At 40.9% G+C, this 12613-nt stretch overlaps 1 protein-coding gene across 1 annotated transcript; it reads left to right on the forward strand.

Annotated features, from left to right (window-relative positions):
- The first annotated feature begins 1833 nt into the window (after nt 1–1833).
- Nucleotides 1834–3057, forward strand: LOC124263183. Its single transcript, XM_046697756.1, has 2 exons — nt 1834–2679; nt 2779–3057. Exons 1-2 carry the CDS (start codon nt 1834–1836, stop codon nt 3055–3057), a joined length of 1125 nt encoding a protein of 374 aa, XP_046553712.1.
- The last annotated feature ends 9556 nt before the right edge of the window (nt 3058–12613 follow it).

The following is a 12613-nucleotide window of genomic DNA, read 5'->3' on the forward strand; positions in this document are numbered from 1 at the left end:
TTGTAAAAATACATCCCTATCTATGCAAAATATGCAGCAAAACATTAGTAAACATTTACCTACCTGGTAAATGGTATATTTAATTCCGTTTAGAATGGGAAATTTGCAAGATAGATCTAACGGTCTGGCGAAACACCACATTTATGCCACTCATAGTCATACTCCATCATATCCCGTTGGCGTTGCATCGTTCACAAAATAATTCTGCTCTCTGCCAGCTTCCCCCTGCAAGGTTGTCACTGTTATGTTCATCTACTTTGGAAATCGCTTGGACACAGTCCAGTCCCAAACGACGAAAACAAAGTTCCAAGGAATCACAAGTTAGTCGCATGTACACTAAGCAGCAGCACTGTCACTCTGTTGTCGCATGCCGGGGTGGGGGCAGTACGTGAAATCATGATCGGCCGGTCATAAAAATCAACAGTCTTTGATGAGTAACAGGTCGTAGGTTGATCAGGAAAGGATCTATTCTTCGATTCTGCAGGGTTCAGATTCGACAGTCAGTCAAGTATTGTCCACTGTCACTTCAAATTTCAACCTTTCGCAAAATGTAAACACTGGCTCGTCCGCCATTTCAAACTGTTGCGTAACTGTCTACTTCGAAGAAAATAAGTAGGTCAGACGATTCCATTATAGTGTGGCCAGGGGGGCTACAGTTTCACGGCACACAAAACAATAGGCTGATTTTAGTCGTGTGGAGATGGGATGAAAAAACACAAGATCTTGGGTATTACATAATTGCATTGAATAAACAGTAGTTTGATTTCTTTGGACAGAATATTGTTATGTTGTAATGTTAAAAAAATACGAACGGCACCTACCGCTCCCTTCACAGACGAGTTCAATTCGCCTCTCGTCCCATGCCGGATTACGCAGTGTCTTCCGCAGAGCGAGGAAGTTCGATTTTAAATGGGTCATGGTAGAATGGAGATAACCCTAGTGTGTTTGAAAATCAGAGACATGTTTTACTGAATTGATGGCGACTAAATATTTCAATTGAAACCTCACGCTACGCGTTCGGTTCCAATTGAAATTTAGTCGCCATCAATTCAGTAAAACATGTCTCTGATTTTCAAACACACTAGGGTTATCTCCTAATTCATATACAGAGACTGTTTGTATTTCTATTTCAATCAGCAGATATCTCTAGCCTGACGAGTAAAAAGTAAAACATACAAACGAAAAGACGAAATGAGGTCTATTTTTAAAACCAATGAATTTTCTTAAAATGTTTACTTTGCACATGTCAGGTGTATCGCAAAGGTCTTCTAACTTCAAACTAGCGTAGTCATCACCCCAGACATGGACAATGAACAGCATACGCGAGGCAGTGTCGGAGAGCAGCTCCCCTTGTTTTTGTTTTTTCTCTAAGATTTTAATTAAATCCTTTCTGTTTTCTTTAATACTAGTCATGTCCATTTTCTATCTATAAACAGCCAACAGCCAGTAGAGTCAAGAGCATACAACGTTTTTTCACGGAGAAGAGACTTTCTCTCTGGCGACTGAATAACATGGGGACTGTTCGGGGGCCTTTTATTGCCCACACACGAGTCTAAACATACCTCTGGGAAAGTTGTTTATCCCAAGGTCAGCTCGTTACATTGCCTCCCTGTGAAATGAGGTCAACCTGAACGTCACACACACACACCTGGGCCGGAAAGGGGACTCCCAAAGGAGGGTGGGGCTTAAGGGTTCAACAGTCGATTAGGTCACACAAAGGTCACACCTATGTGACGTCATAAAATCAAAATGGCGGATTTGGGCTTCAACACACACACACACCCTTACAACACACGGCGGACCAAAGGGAAGCCGAACACTGCCTGTATGTTGATGCCTCGGCCGCCCAGAAGGAAGCCGAACACTGCCCGTATGTTGATGCCTCGGCGGACCAAAGGGAAGCCGAACACGGCCCGTATGCTGATGCCTCAGCCACCCAGAAGGAAGCCGAACACGGCCCGTATGTTGATGTCTCGGCCGCCCAGAAGGAAGCCGAATACTGCCCATGTTGATGCCTCAGCCGCCCAGAAGGAAGCCGAATACTGCCTGCATGTTGATGCCTCAGCCGCCCAGAAGGAAGCCGAACACGGCCTGCATGTTGATGCCTCGGCCGCCCAGAAGGAAGCCGAACACTGCCCATATGTTGATGCCTCGGCCGCCCAGAAGGAAGCCGAACACGGCCCGTATGTTGATGCCTCGGCCGCCCAGAAGGAAGCCGAATACTGCCCATATGTTGATGCCTCGGCCGCCCAGAAGGAAGCCGAATACTGCCTGCATGTTGATGCCTCGGCCGCCCAGAAGGAAGCCGAATACTGCCCATATGTTGATGCCTCGGCCGCCCAGAAGGAAGCCGAACACGGCCTGCATGTTGATGCCTCGGCCGCCCAGAAGGAAGCCGAACACTGCCCATATGTTGATGCCTCGGCCACCCAGAAGGAAGCCGAACACGGCACGTATGTTGATGCCTCGGCCGCCCAGAAGGAAGCCGAATACTGCCCATATGTTGATGCCTCGGCCGCCCAGAAGGAAGCCGAATACTGCCTGCATGTTGATGCCTCGGCCGCCCAGAAGGAAGCCGAACACTGCCTGTATGTTGATGCCTCGGCCATCCAGAAGGAAGCCGAACACGGCCTGCATGTTGATGCCTCGGCCGCCCAGAAGGAAGCCGAATACTGCTATGTATGTTGATGCCTCGGCCACCCAGAAGGAAGCCGAATACTGCCTGCCACCCAGAAGGAAGCCGAATACTGCCTGTATGTTGATGCCTCGGCCGCCCAGAAGGAAGCCGAACACGGCCTGTATGTTGATGCCTCGGCCGCCCAGAAGGAAGCCGAACACGGCCTGTATGTTGATGCCTCGGCCACCCAGAAGGAAGCCGAATACTGCCTGTATGTTGATGCCTCGGCCACCCAGAAGGAAGCCGAATACTGCCTGTATGTTGATGCCTCGGCCACCCAGAAGGAAGCCGAACGCTGCCCGTATGTTGATGCTTTGATGCCAGTTGACGTCGATCCGGTCTGTGGTATTCCAGTGGTAACATTTCTGGAGTTCAGTTAACCGAACCTTGTTTTCTGTCCTATGCCAAAATCGAGTGTGAAATGCTTGGTGTTTTGACATAGTGGCAGGGGACGAAATACAGGGGACGAAATACACACAGTTTTGTATGTGTTATATAATTACGTGCTGCACGTGCCCAAAACGTCAAACCAGACATCGAGACAACGTTCCTGCGTTCTGCTTAAATCAAAATTAATGATAATACAAAAACTAAACAAAACGTGGAAATGGCAAAACCCACAACGTTTGCGTTTCTTTTGTCGTTAGGTAGATATTGACCAGACAACGAAAGCCATACTCAGTTATCATTCAGTCACGGATCTACATACTGACTTCCTTGAGACAGTATAATAACACTAGCGGCCCTCTCCACACAACCGCGTTTCTTGTCCTGTCCTAAAGGGTTACAAGGGTTCTCAGATGAGCATTATATTGGCATTACACATGTCTACTTCTTCAGTGGATGCTGGTTGAGTTCCTACTTGATGTAGATATTACATGTTTTTATTGGTAATCCTATTGTAGTATTTAAGAAGGTGGATAAAAGACCTCGAAGCAAAACATACTAAATTCTTGGTGTCATCAAAGGTCAATTCGTTTCTTTTGAATTGCTATTTAAAATGCTTTCAATGAAAAATACTGAATCTTAACTAATTATGAATGATATGTACATGTATGTAACACGTGATATTGTGTTTTGCCCAGATTAAGCTGTGTTGCCGGGATAACAACAATGTTTATGATTCTCATTTCAGACCAAAGGACTATAGCGTGGGTTTTAGAAAAGTATACAGTACAGAATTGAATGACAACATCTGAATGATGTAAGCGTTTACTTTGAATTTCCGTAAAACATGTGACATACGTTGTATTTGGGATTACACTTTCTTGGTAAAGTACAGATTCTAATACTCTTGTTGGGTTGAGTCCCATCCGGGCACCTAATCGCCAGCACACCGCGACTTCCACTGTAAAACATATAAATATAAATCGTTGTCTATATAATTGTTATTCTTTTGATAAAAGGTAAACTCTGCATATGATCAACGTCTTATTAATCTTCCTGAAACAGTTCAGTATGAACTTTGGAATGTCATGTGTATGGTAAAGTTAACATTAGACAAAGCCACTGAAGTGTTGAGTTCAGCCATTGAACTTCACATGTATATGGTATAATGTCAAAGGCCAATATGATAAGTGACAGACCTAACCAATCACTTTCTTGGGATTTCATATTCGAGAAATTCGGTTTGGGGGTTAATTCAAGCGGGAATTAAATCACCGGGTATCCCAGAAGTCAGTGTCTTGTGTGTAATATACTCATGCCAAAAATGGTTGTCACCCCGATTGTGTTGGAATTGATTGTTTTTTCTGATGCTTTTAAATGATTAAATTAATTGATCCTTTGGATAATTACTTATTTCTGTCTGAAATAGATTGCATGCTATTGCAAGGTACCTTTAAATATTTTCAAATGCATTCCTTAAATACTCTTCAGAAGATGGGTATAACATCTCTAAACATAAGGCAAACTGTATTATTTTATCAGAAAGAACTTATCTCTAAAGAAAATACAGACGTGAAACTTGTTCTTTCCAAGGTTTTAGAAAAAATATAAACGAATTACCTTGTCAATACAATATATGGCTCAGATACTGAAGATGTGACGTAAATTTCAGTCACTCATGCTTGCTAAACATCAGTTGTATGATGTGTGATACACGTCAGTTTGTTAACAAGTATGTCTGTATATCCTCTCTGAATCCACCTTCCTTTAACACGCTGGACAAAATCGATATCCACAATACTATCAATTCGTCTAATTAAATCAATCAACCTTCATGCATATATCATCATTATTACTGCTTCAGTCTGTTTCATAACACCCTGTAGCCGTCCTTTGTCAGTCGAACAAATAGGTCAAGGTTGTTCGACTTCGAGTGCATGATTATCAAACTAGTGGCAGTCAAGATGGCATTGAACTTTTCACCATAGGCATGCTCCGGAAATATACTACTAGTAAGTCTTCACATGGAGTGGGTCTGGTGACAAGTGACCACATGTTGAAAATGTTTCAGGAATTTCCTGGCGTCAACTTCTTGACACAGTGACGGATATAATAACACACATGTGTCTCCTACGTCCATCTTTGAGGATCTGTTATACAAGGCTTAAAGGAGACTTTTTCCTGACCTCATTCTTTCATAAGAAATATAGATTAAAGTCTTCTTATGTACCAGCTGCGGAAGTTTGGTATCGTTTCACTCTTGTTTTAAATCTATTTCTTACAAACTTCTCAATCACTCTTAATGACATCCGTCTAATTTTCAGATGATTGGTTTTCTCATCAAAGATTTGCTTGGAGGTTGATTGTAATTGATTGCAAATAATTGCATTGTTTTCTTATTAAAGTCCTTTGTGATATTGATTTAATACACGTAATGTTATCACACTCTCAAAAAAATATAAGGTGAAATTAATCCGTCATTTGCCTTCTTTTGAACTTTCAAACGTTTTGTTCATGATATAGTCGAAAATGTAAATTGATTCTGCCTGGTTTGTGAATGCATTATGAAGTATTCAATGTGGAGTATAGATTGAATTAATGCGATTCTACACAGCTTTCGGAACCGTGAAGTTCCAGGTGTAATTCGCCTTAAGCAACCCATGCATGTCGTAACAATGAGTAAGGTTTACTCCGCTTGTTGCATTATTCTAGCAACATCACGGCATCGAACCCAAGTCTGCGGTGGTGGGGTAGCCTAGTGGTTAAAGCGTTCGCTCGTTACGTCGAAGACCCGGGTTCGATTGCCCACATGGGTACAATGTGTGAAGTCAATTTCTGGTGCCCCCCGCCGTGATATTGCTGGAATATTGCTAACAGCGGCGTAAAACGAAACCCACTCACTCACTTCGGCGTGGAGCGAACGCGACTAACGGAATCGGATGGTTGATGCATATCATCGTTTATTACCCACCTGGTCAACGTATGGGTAGTTACATATTAATCTCGTACGTCACACGAGTGTCGTATCGCGTTGACCTGTGTCGTAACGACTTGACCTGAAATTCTAACGATTTGATTGGATAACCGATGACCTCTCAATTAGGTCACATTCTGACGTAACTATTTTTTCATTCATAACAAACACGTGAATTCATTCATTCTACAACTTAAATGCATTGTGTGAATGTAAACATTGCGAACGCTGCCGTGTCGCTGTTTAATTGTGAGTCGAACTGAGACATTATATCCGTCGAAAAACATAAACGCAATGTTTCCACCAGTGATGTTAGCCGAATGAAGCAACTGGAAACCAAGAAACGAGGTGCAACGGAGTAGTTTACTGTAGGAGGCTGTACGAGGCGACGACAACTGACATGCATCGTGACGTCGGTTACCATCGCAGTGACGTCATTAGTGTGACGTCATGCAAATATTGTACTACAGTACAAAACTCTTCCGCAACCTCTTTATGAAACTGGTTTTTGTTTGAAACCAAAAACATAACAAAAATACGCTATTTTGTCAATTTAAATGCATGTAAGACGTGGGTAATAAATAAAATACCACACTCGGTCTCATAACATACGAATTATACGAAACTCGTGACCTTCCTATGTTATCTGACCTCGCTTTCGCTCGGTCAGAAACCATAGGAAGGACACTCGATTCGTATAATTCGTACGTAATGAGACCTCGTGTAGTATTCTCTATATTCCAAATGTGCAGACTGATGCACAATATGCAATCATTTCAGAGTGGAGGAAGTAGAAATGATTTCCATGCACCTTTACACTAACGGGAAAATAAATCCCCAAAATATAGTTATAAAATATACATTTGTTGTCCATAAACTGTCTAAAATTATTGAGCGTTAATAAGCTACTCAATCGTTTGTGTAACTCTGCAAAGCCTTAGATATCAACTAAAATGTGAAGCATTTCATCACTCCATGTGCAAAGCCAGAGAGTAAAGTACCCAAAGACTTAGATTGGGTATTAGATATTCTGTAATGTTCCTATGAAGTTGAAGTTTGTCTATAAATAACTCGGCTTTTCATTGGTCGCCTATGATACATTTACTTTATTTGTTCTTTCAGTCTAGTATCCACGTGCTGATGTGGAGTGAGAAGTCGAATCATTTTGTGTTCTGAATGAACGAACTGCAACTTCATTAATATTTCATATCCATCCATCCATCCATCCATCCATCATCCATTGGTGAGTTGCATGTGTGGTATGTATCAGCTTGTTCGTGTTCGAAACTTTAAAACCAGCCAGCTGACCGCGGTAATGTAACTCACCGCCTGTGATCCACTTCAACTGATATTTCTGCACTCTTACAACTTACATAACTGTTGACTCTCATTTGTTAAACTAATGAATTAAATGCGTTTCTGTAAGAAAAACAACAACACTTTTCTTACATTTTGTCTGTCATCTTGTGTTTGTTTAAATGTAATTAAGTAATACATTTGAATGGTTAAAGCGAGCTATATCACACAATCCGATGTGCCGTGAAAAGGTGACTTGCTTATTTTTGTTTCCGGATTCATTTGTTTTGGGTTACTCCTGCTAGAAATTTCGAAAGTGGTTAGGTAAGAGACATACGTTCCCGGCAAACTGGAAACTCAGTAAAGATGAACCATAATTCCTCGTAGCTCGTTTGTTATTCTCATGGTATATCTTGCTTTGTCAGGTTACCGGAGCCGTTATAGACTGCCTCGTAGAGCCTAGTTTCAGGTTTATCTTAAAAGATATCTCGTGAAAATAACCAGATTTGACAGATTTGAAAGGTATCATGCATAAGCCTTCAGGGGAATATGTGACTTTTGATGAACAAATGCCAAACAAGTTTGGTTGTCATAAATATTGTTAAGAACCAATACTCTTCTTGTAATGGAGCAGCCACTAAAGAACGTAACATGTCTATGGTCATATTTCTTTAATTAAGACCATAAACGATATTTAGTAAAATACATAAAAACTTTAGACTTGAGTTAAAAAAGTCAAATGGTCAAGAAGACTTGGAGAGTCAATGAAACGTACATAACAATGATATTTACAAAACATTAGATCTTAAAAAAATATGATAGAACACAATGGGTACAAGGAGGATTGTAAGGAAAAACTGACCGAGCAAACTGGCCCCGGAATATTATCAGAAGGATAAAATGATTTTATAATTAAATGATTGTACTGTAGTGATAGTTCTACTGTGACGACACAAGTAACAGCTAACGAGTATAAAGTTTTGATTAGATCAAGGCACTATATATAGATTCAATATTTATGGTAGTGTAATTTGTTGATAATTAGTTAATTAATTAATTGTATTATTGTTCAGTTACGATCAAATAGAAGTGAATCTAATTAGTGAATTAACAACAATTAGATGCCTGGAAGTTATTACTATCCAACATCAGAAGCTTCGTAAAGGTTATTTTCTTCATCTTATTATAGTCAAGTGTAATCTTCTAGAATATTGTAGAACAGCTACAGAATAATCCAAGAATTTATGGAACTTTCTACATGGTATAAGAAGGAAACCCATGCATCAGTGGTCTCACGTGGTCTCACGTGGTCTCACGACCATCGATTGTGAGAAGATCATACTTATCATCATGTTGGACATTCAGTCAAGACATATTTTGGAGGCTTGACCACTATTTGGCCAGGTGAAAATAATTATCCCTAACCTTATATCTATTATCGATGTTAATTTAAATTATACCGCCATTGTAATTGTACTGCCAATCAATTTTGTACTGCCACTCTATCGTGTCCTACATTGTGGTCACCATGTAGTCATTTGCATTGATTGGTAAGCCTAATTTTAGAATAGAGTTATATTTTGTTGGTTGTTGGTTTCCCTCTTGAACTTGTGTGGATTGATTTGTGGATGACCCTGCTTCCGCAGTTTGGAAGTTAACACGTATCAGGTGTTGATGTATGTACACAAACTGGTCCTGTGGTATCCACGTGCATTGGAGACGTGCGTGAATACATAATGCAGATACGAAACTTGACAGTTTCATTGTTTCAATTTCATTTTCCAGTCCCACTTTGTGGTGCTAACTAGCTATAGTATGACCAGACATTATTGAGAATTTTAGGAATATGTTTAATTGGATTTCTAATATAAACAACCTTGGCCAGCTATCAAGTGCTTGGTTTCATTCAAGAGAGACAACTCCGTTAATCATTTTTCATTAGTTTGTGAAGAGTTACTCCCCCCTTTGTTAACTTGCTAGCAGACGACATTTTCAGTGATCCTCAGTATGGATGATTTAGAGAAGAGGAAGTTGATTTTAGAGTATTATAACAAGGACATCAGATCAGCTAAAGTGATTTGCAAGTGGCAGAACAGGCATCCATTTGTCCACTGTTTATCGTGTATTTTGAAAAATATTGCAAATGGATTGATATGGCACTGAGCACCAGGGAGGCGCAGGTAGGCGATCAGAAAATTGACTGTCGGTGACAGGAGGCGACTTGGTATTCTTGTTTCTGAAATTCTGGAAAACAAACGAAGGAGTTTAGAAAACTTAAGGCTGGATATGATTGATGAAGGGAAGAGGAACTGTGGCTGTCTGTAAGGAGACAATTAGAACTGAGCTGCATGGAAATGGGTTGGCAGAAAAGTCGAGGAATTCCATCACCGATCATCCGAACCCTGAAACAAATTAGATGGCGATAGGACCTGAATCTAATGGTGCTTTGGGGCATGAAGAAAGTATTTTGACAAAACTGGCTGAAATGAAAGAAGAGGTGGTCCGATATTGGGACATTTACTGGACCACGACTTTCTAACTTCTTCGATCAGTAGTATGCCCCGCCGCTTTGAAGCCTGCATTGCTCTAAATCCATGGTGACTTCACAAAATACTGTCTTTGAATCTTGAGTTATGTTCTGCTAATATTCACATTTAATACATGAGTGATGAGTGAAAAAAATATAAAAATTACAATCTTTAAATTCTCAATAATTTCTGGTGGTACTGTATATCACTGTGTGATATGATATCAGACCTAATGCAAATGCAACATCTGCCAATTCAGTACAAATTGCTGTAGTAGCAAGTCAGTTACAATCCACATAATGTTTCACCTACATGCATATTCCACAAATCGATCCTGATCAAAGTACTCGATATCAATTAAAATGTATCAAAATCTTAGAATTGTTTTTATCACGTATCTGATCGATTAAGAATCATACACAAATTGAATCAGTTTGATTCACCAATGCATTCATGACAACAGGGATGGGCCTTATTGCTACCATAAATTTGTACTCAGCAAAATAATTGATTCTATGCAAAACAAAACATTACTTACGTAGCGAATCTTTGCTGCTCATTCTGGCATTAGTGAGTTAGTGTTGTCCTGAATCAACCTGAATGTTTTGCTTGATCTTTTTGTATTAATTAGACTTCAATATATTCTCTTAAGATAATATTTGCTGTGCTTATAAAACGAAACACCATTCCTTTAATGCAATAGCTGGTGAAATGCCAATTTCCTAGTCCGTGTTGACACAATACAAGGTCGATATGGTTATCCTCGATAATCCCACTTTGAGAGCTTCCCATTAGGAAGGGAGATGTTTCGTAACGACCTCCAAGAGTGGTCATTCACAGGATCTGTGTCAAGGGGATGTTCGACCGGGATACTTTACAACAGCCAGAGAATAATCAGTGTCGGTTATCTTTCAGAACAGAAGGAATTAGCTAATGGCACCCGGACAGACTGATCACAAGGAGAACAGCTGACATTGAACTTGATAATGTACTGTCCTTGAAATATAGGGCACGGTGGCACGGAGTCTGCGGGACGGGTCATTAAAGGTGTGAGGTCATTATCCTTTATTTATAGATTTTTATGGGGATGTTTTCTCTTAAAGTATGGCATTGATTAATTTCTCTTGTGCAAAACTAAATGAACAGAGAAAAGGCCGTCAGCTAAAATGAATAGATTCGCAGAATAGTTGCGTTAAATATATGATATCTTGAATGTGACGCAGCGAATATAAGCACATAGAAAAATGCATCAAAAGAAGCCCAATATTACCATATTACCAATATGTTGCCATTAATCATGGCTAAAGAACGTACCCCAACCTCAATTTAAGTTCCTATTTGGATACATTCACACACACACACACACACGCACGCACGCACGCACGCACGCACCAAAGTCTATAGTCAAATGAAGTGTATTTGTAGTATAACGTCAACAAGAGCAGTCATTTTCAAGCTTCTTGCAGACAATCCTCAATAAATCACGTTACTGTTGGTACCGTAGTGCAGTGCCAATATCTGGTGTAACCTCTACCAACTGCAATAACATCCCTGACCCTCGTCCTCATTGACTTCATCAGACGCTGAATTTAAGGTTGAGTTATTACGTTCCATTCTTGGTGGAGGGCTTGCTCCAAAACATCGACACATTGTACTGAAGGACCTCTCCGGCGTACTCTGCGACCCATAATGTCCCAAACATGCGTTATGGGATTGAGATCCTGACTGCTGGTGGGCCAAGGAAGACTTGCTGCCAGCTGAGCTTGTGTTCCGGGGATGGTCATCGGAATGTATCTAGAATGTTAATAATGTGCAGTTGCCCATTCAGATTCTGTCTGACTGTCACAAGGTAGCGTTTACAGTCACGTGAGGGGCACTCCCACGATCAATGAACACTCACTAAACGGTACTTGCTCAAAGATATCCCTGTTTTTATATGCAGTGTTTATAGGGCACCAGACACTAACTCGGCCACTAGTCATGAACAACAAAAGAAATTACTCAAGTCTGACCAGTGGGCCCTTCCCATGATCTTAAATTCCACTGACGTCGAGCTTGACACGAGTCTCGATTATCTGCCAGATTCCTTTGTGTGCGAAACAGCAAAGTGATTTAAAATTTACAAAGGGCAAAGTTGATAAAACATAGTAGAGGCAAGATATGCATGACGACTTCTTTAATCTATTACGACGAGACGTTTCGATGAGATCTTTATACCGTTGTATATGACTCATGTTTGACAATGTTATAAGGATCTGTACTGACACGTCGCATCATACCACACAGAGAAGTCGTCATCCGTGCACTACATTGCATTTACTGCTAGTCTGCACAGTCACGCATAAAATACATTCTACCAGCTATATTTCATAAACATATGTGGTAGCCACTATGTAGAAGGTATGTTGTTACCATTTTACCTACCGCTGGTGTAGTGGTTAGAGCGTCCGCCCGGAGAGAGGAAGGTCGCGGGTTCGATCCCCGACCGCGTCATACCTAAAGACGATAAACTATGGTACTTGTTGGTCCCTGCCTGGCGCTCGGCATTAATGGGTACAACAAGGACTGGTCGGCTCGGAGTCAGTATAATGTGTCTGAGTGGGATATTCTCAAGCACGACGTTAAACCCAATTTCATGTCACCTCACCTCACCATTTTACCTACCCTTGTTAATCAACATCTTGTATGCAAATTGACGCTTGAAGATACAAGCTAGAACTAGTCGTCAGCAACCCATGACTATCGTAAGAG

This window comes from Haliotis rubra, unplaced genomic scaffold (genome assembly GCF_003918875.1).
Source record: "Haliotis rubra isolate DU_JTF1 unplaced genomic scaffold, ASM391887v1 Scf87, whole genome shotgun sequence".
Lineage (NCBI taxonomy): Eukaryota > Metazoa > Mollusca > Gastropoda > Lepetellida > Haliotidae > Haliotis > Haliotis rubra.

Bases quoted from the DNA above. Each gene is read 5' to 3' on its own strand.
- LOC124263183 (XM_046697756.1), top strand. From the start codon at position 1,834: ATGCCTCGGCCGCCCAGAAGGAAGCCGAACACTGCCCGTATGTTGATG. The intron at 2,680-2,778 runs GTATGTTGATGC...TCGGCCGCCCAG, and splicing joins AGGAAGCCGAATACTGCTAT to AAGGAAGCCGAACACGGCCT.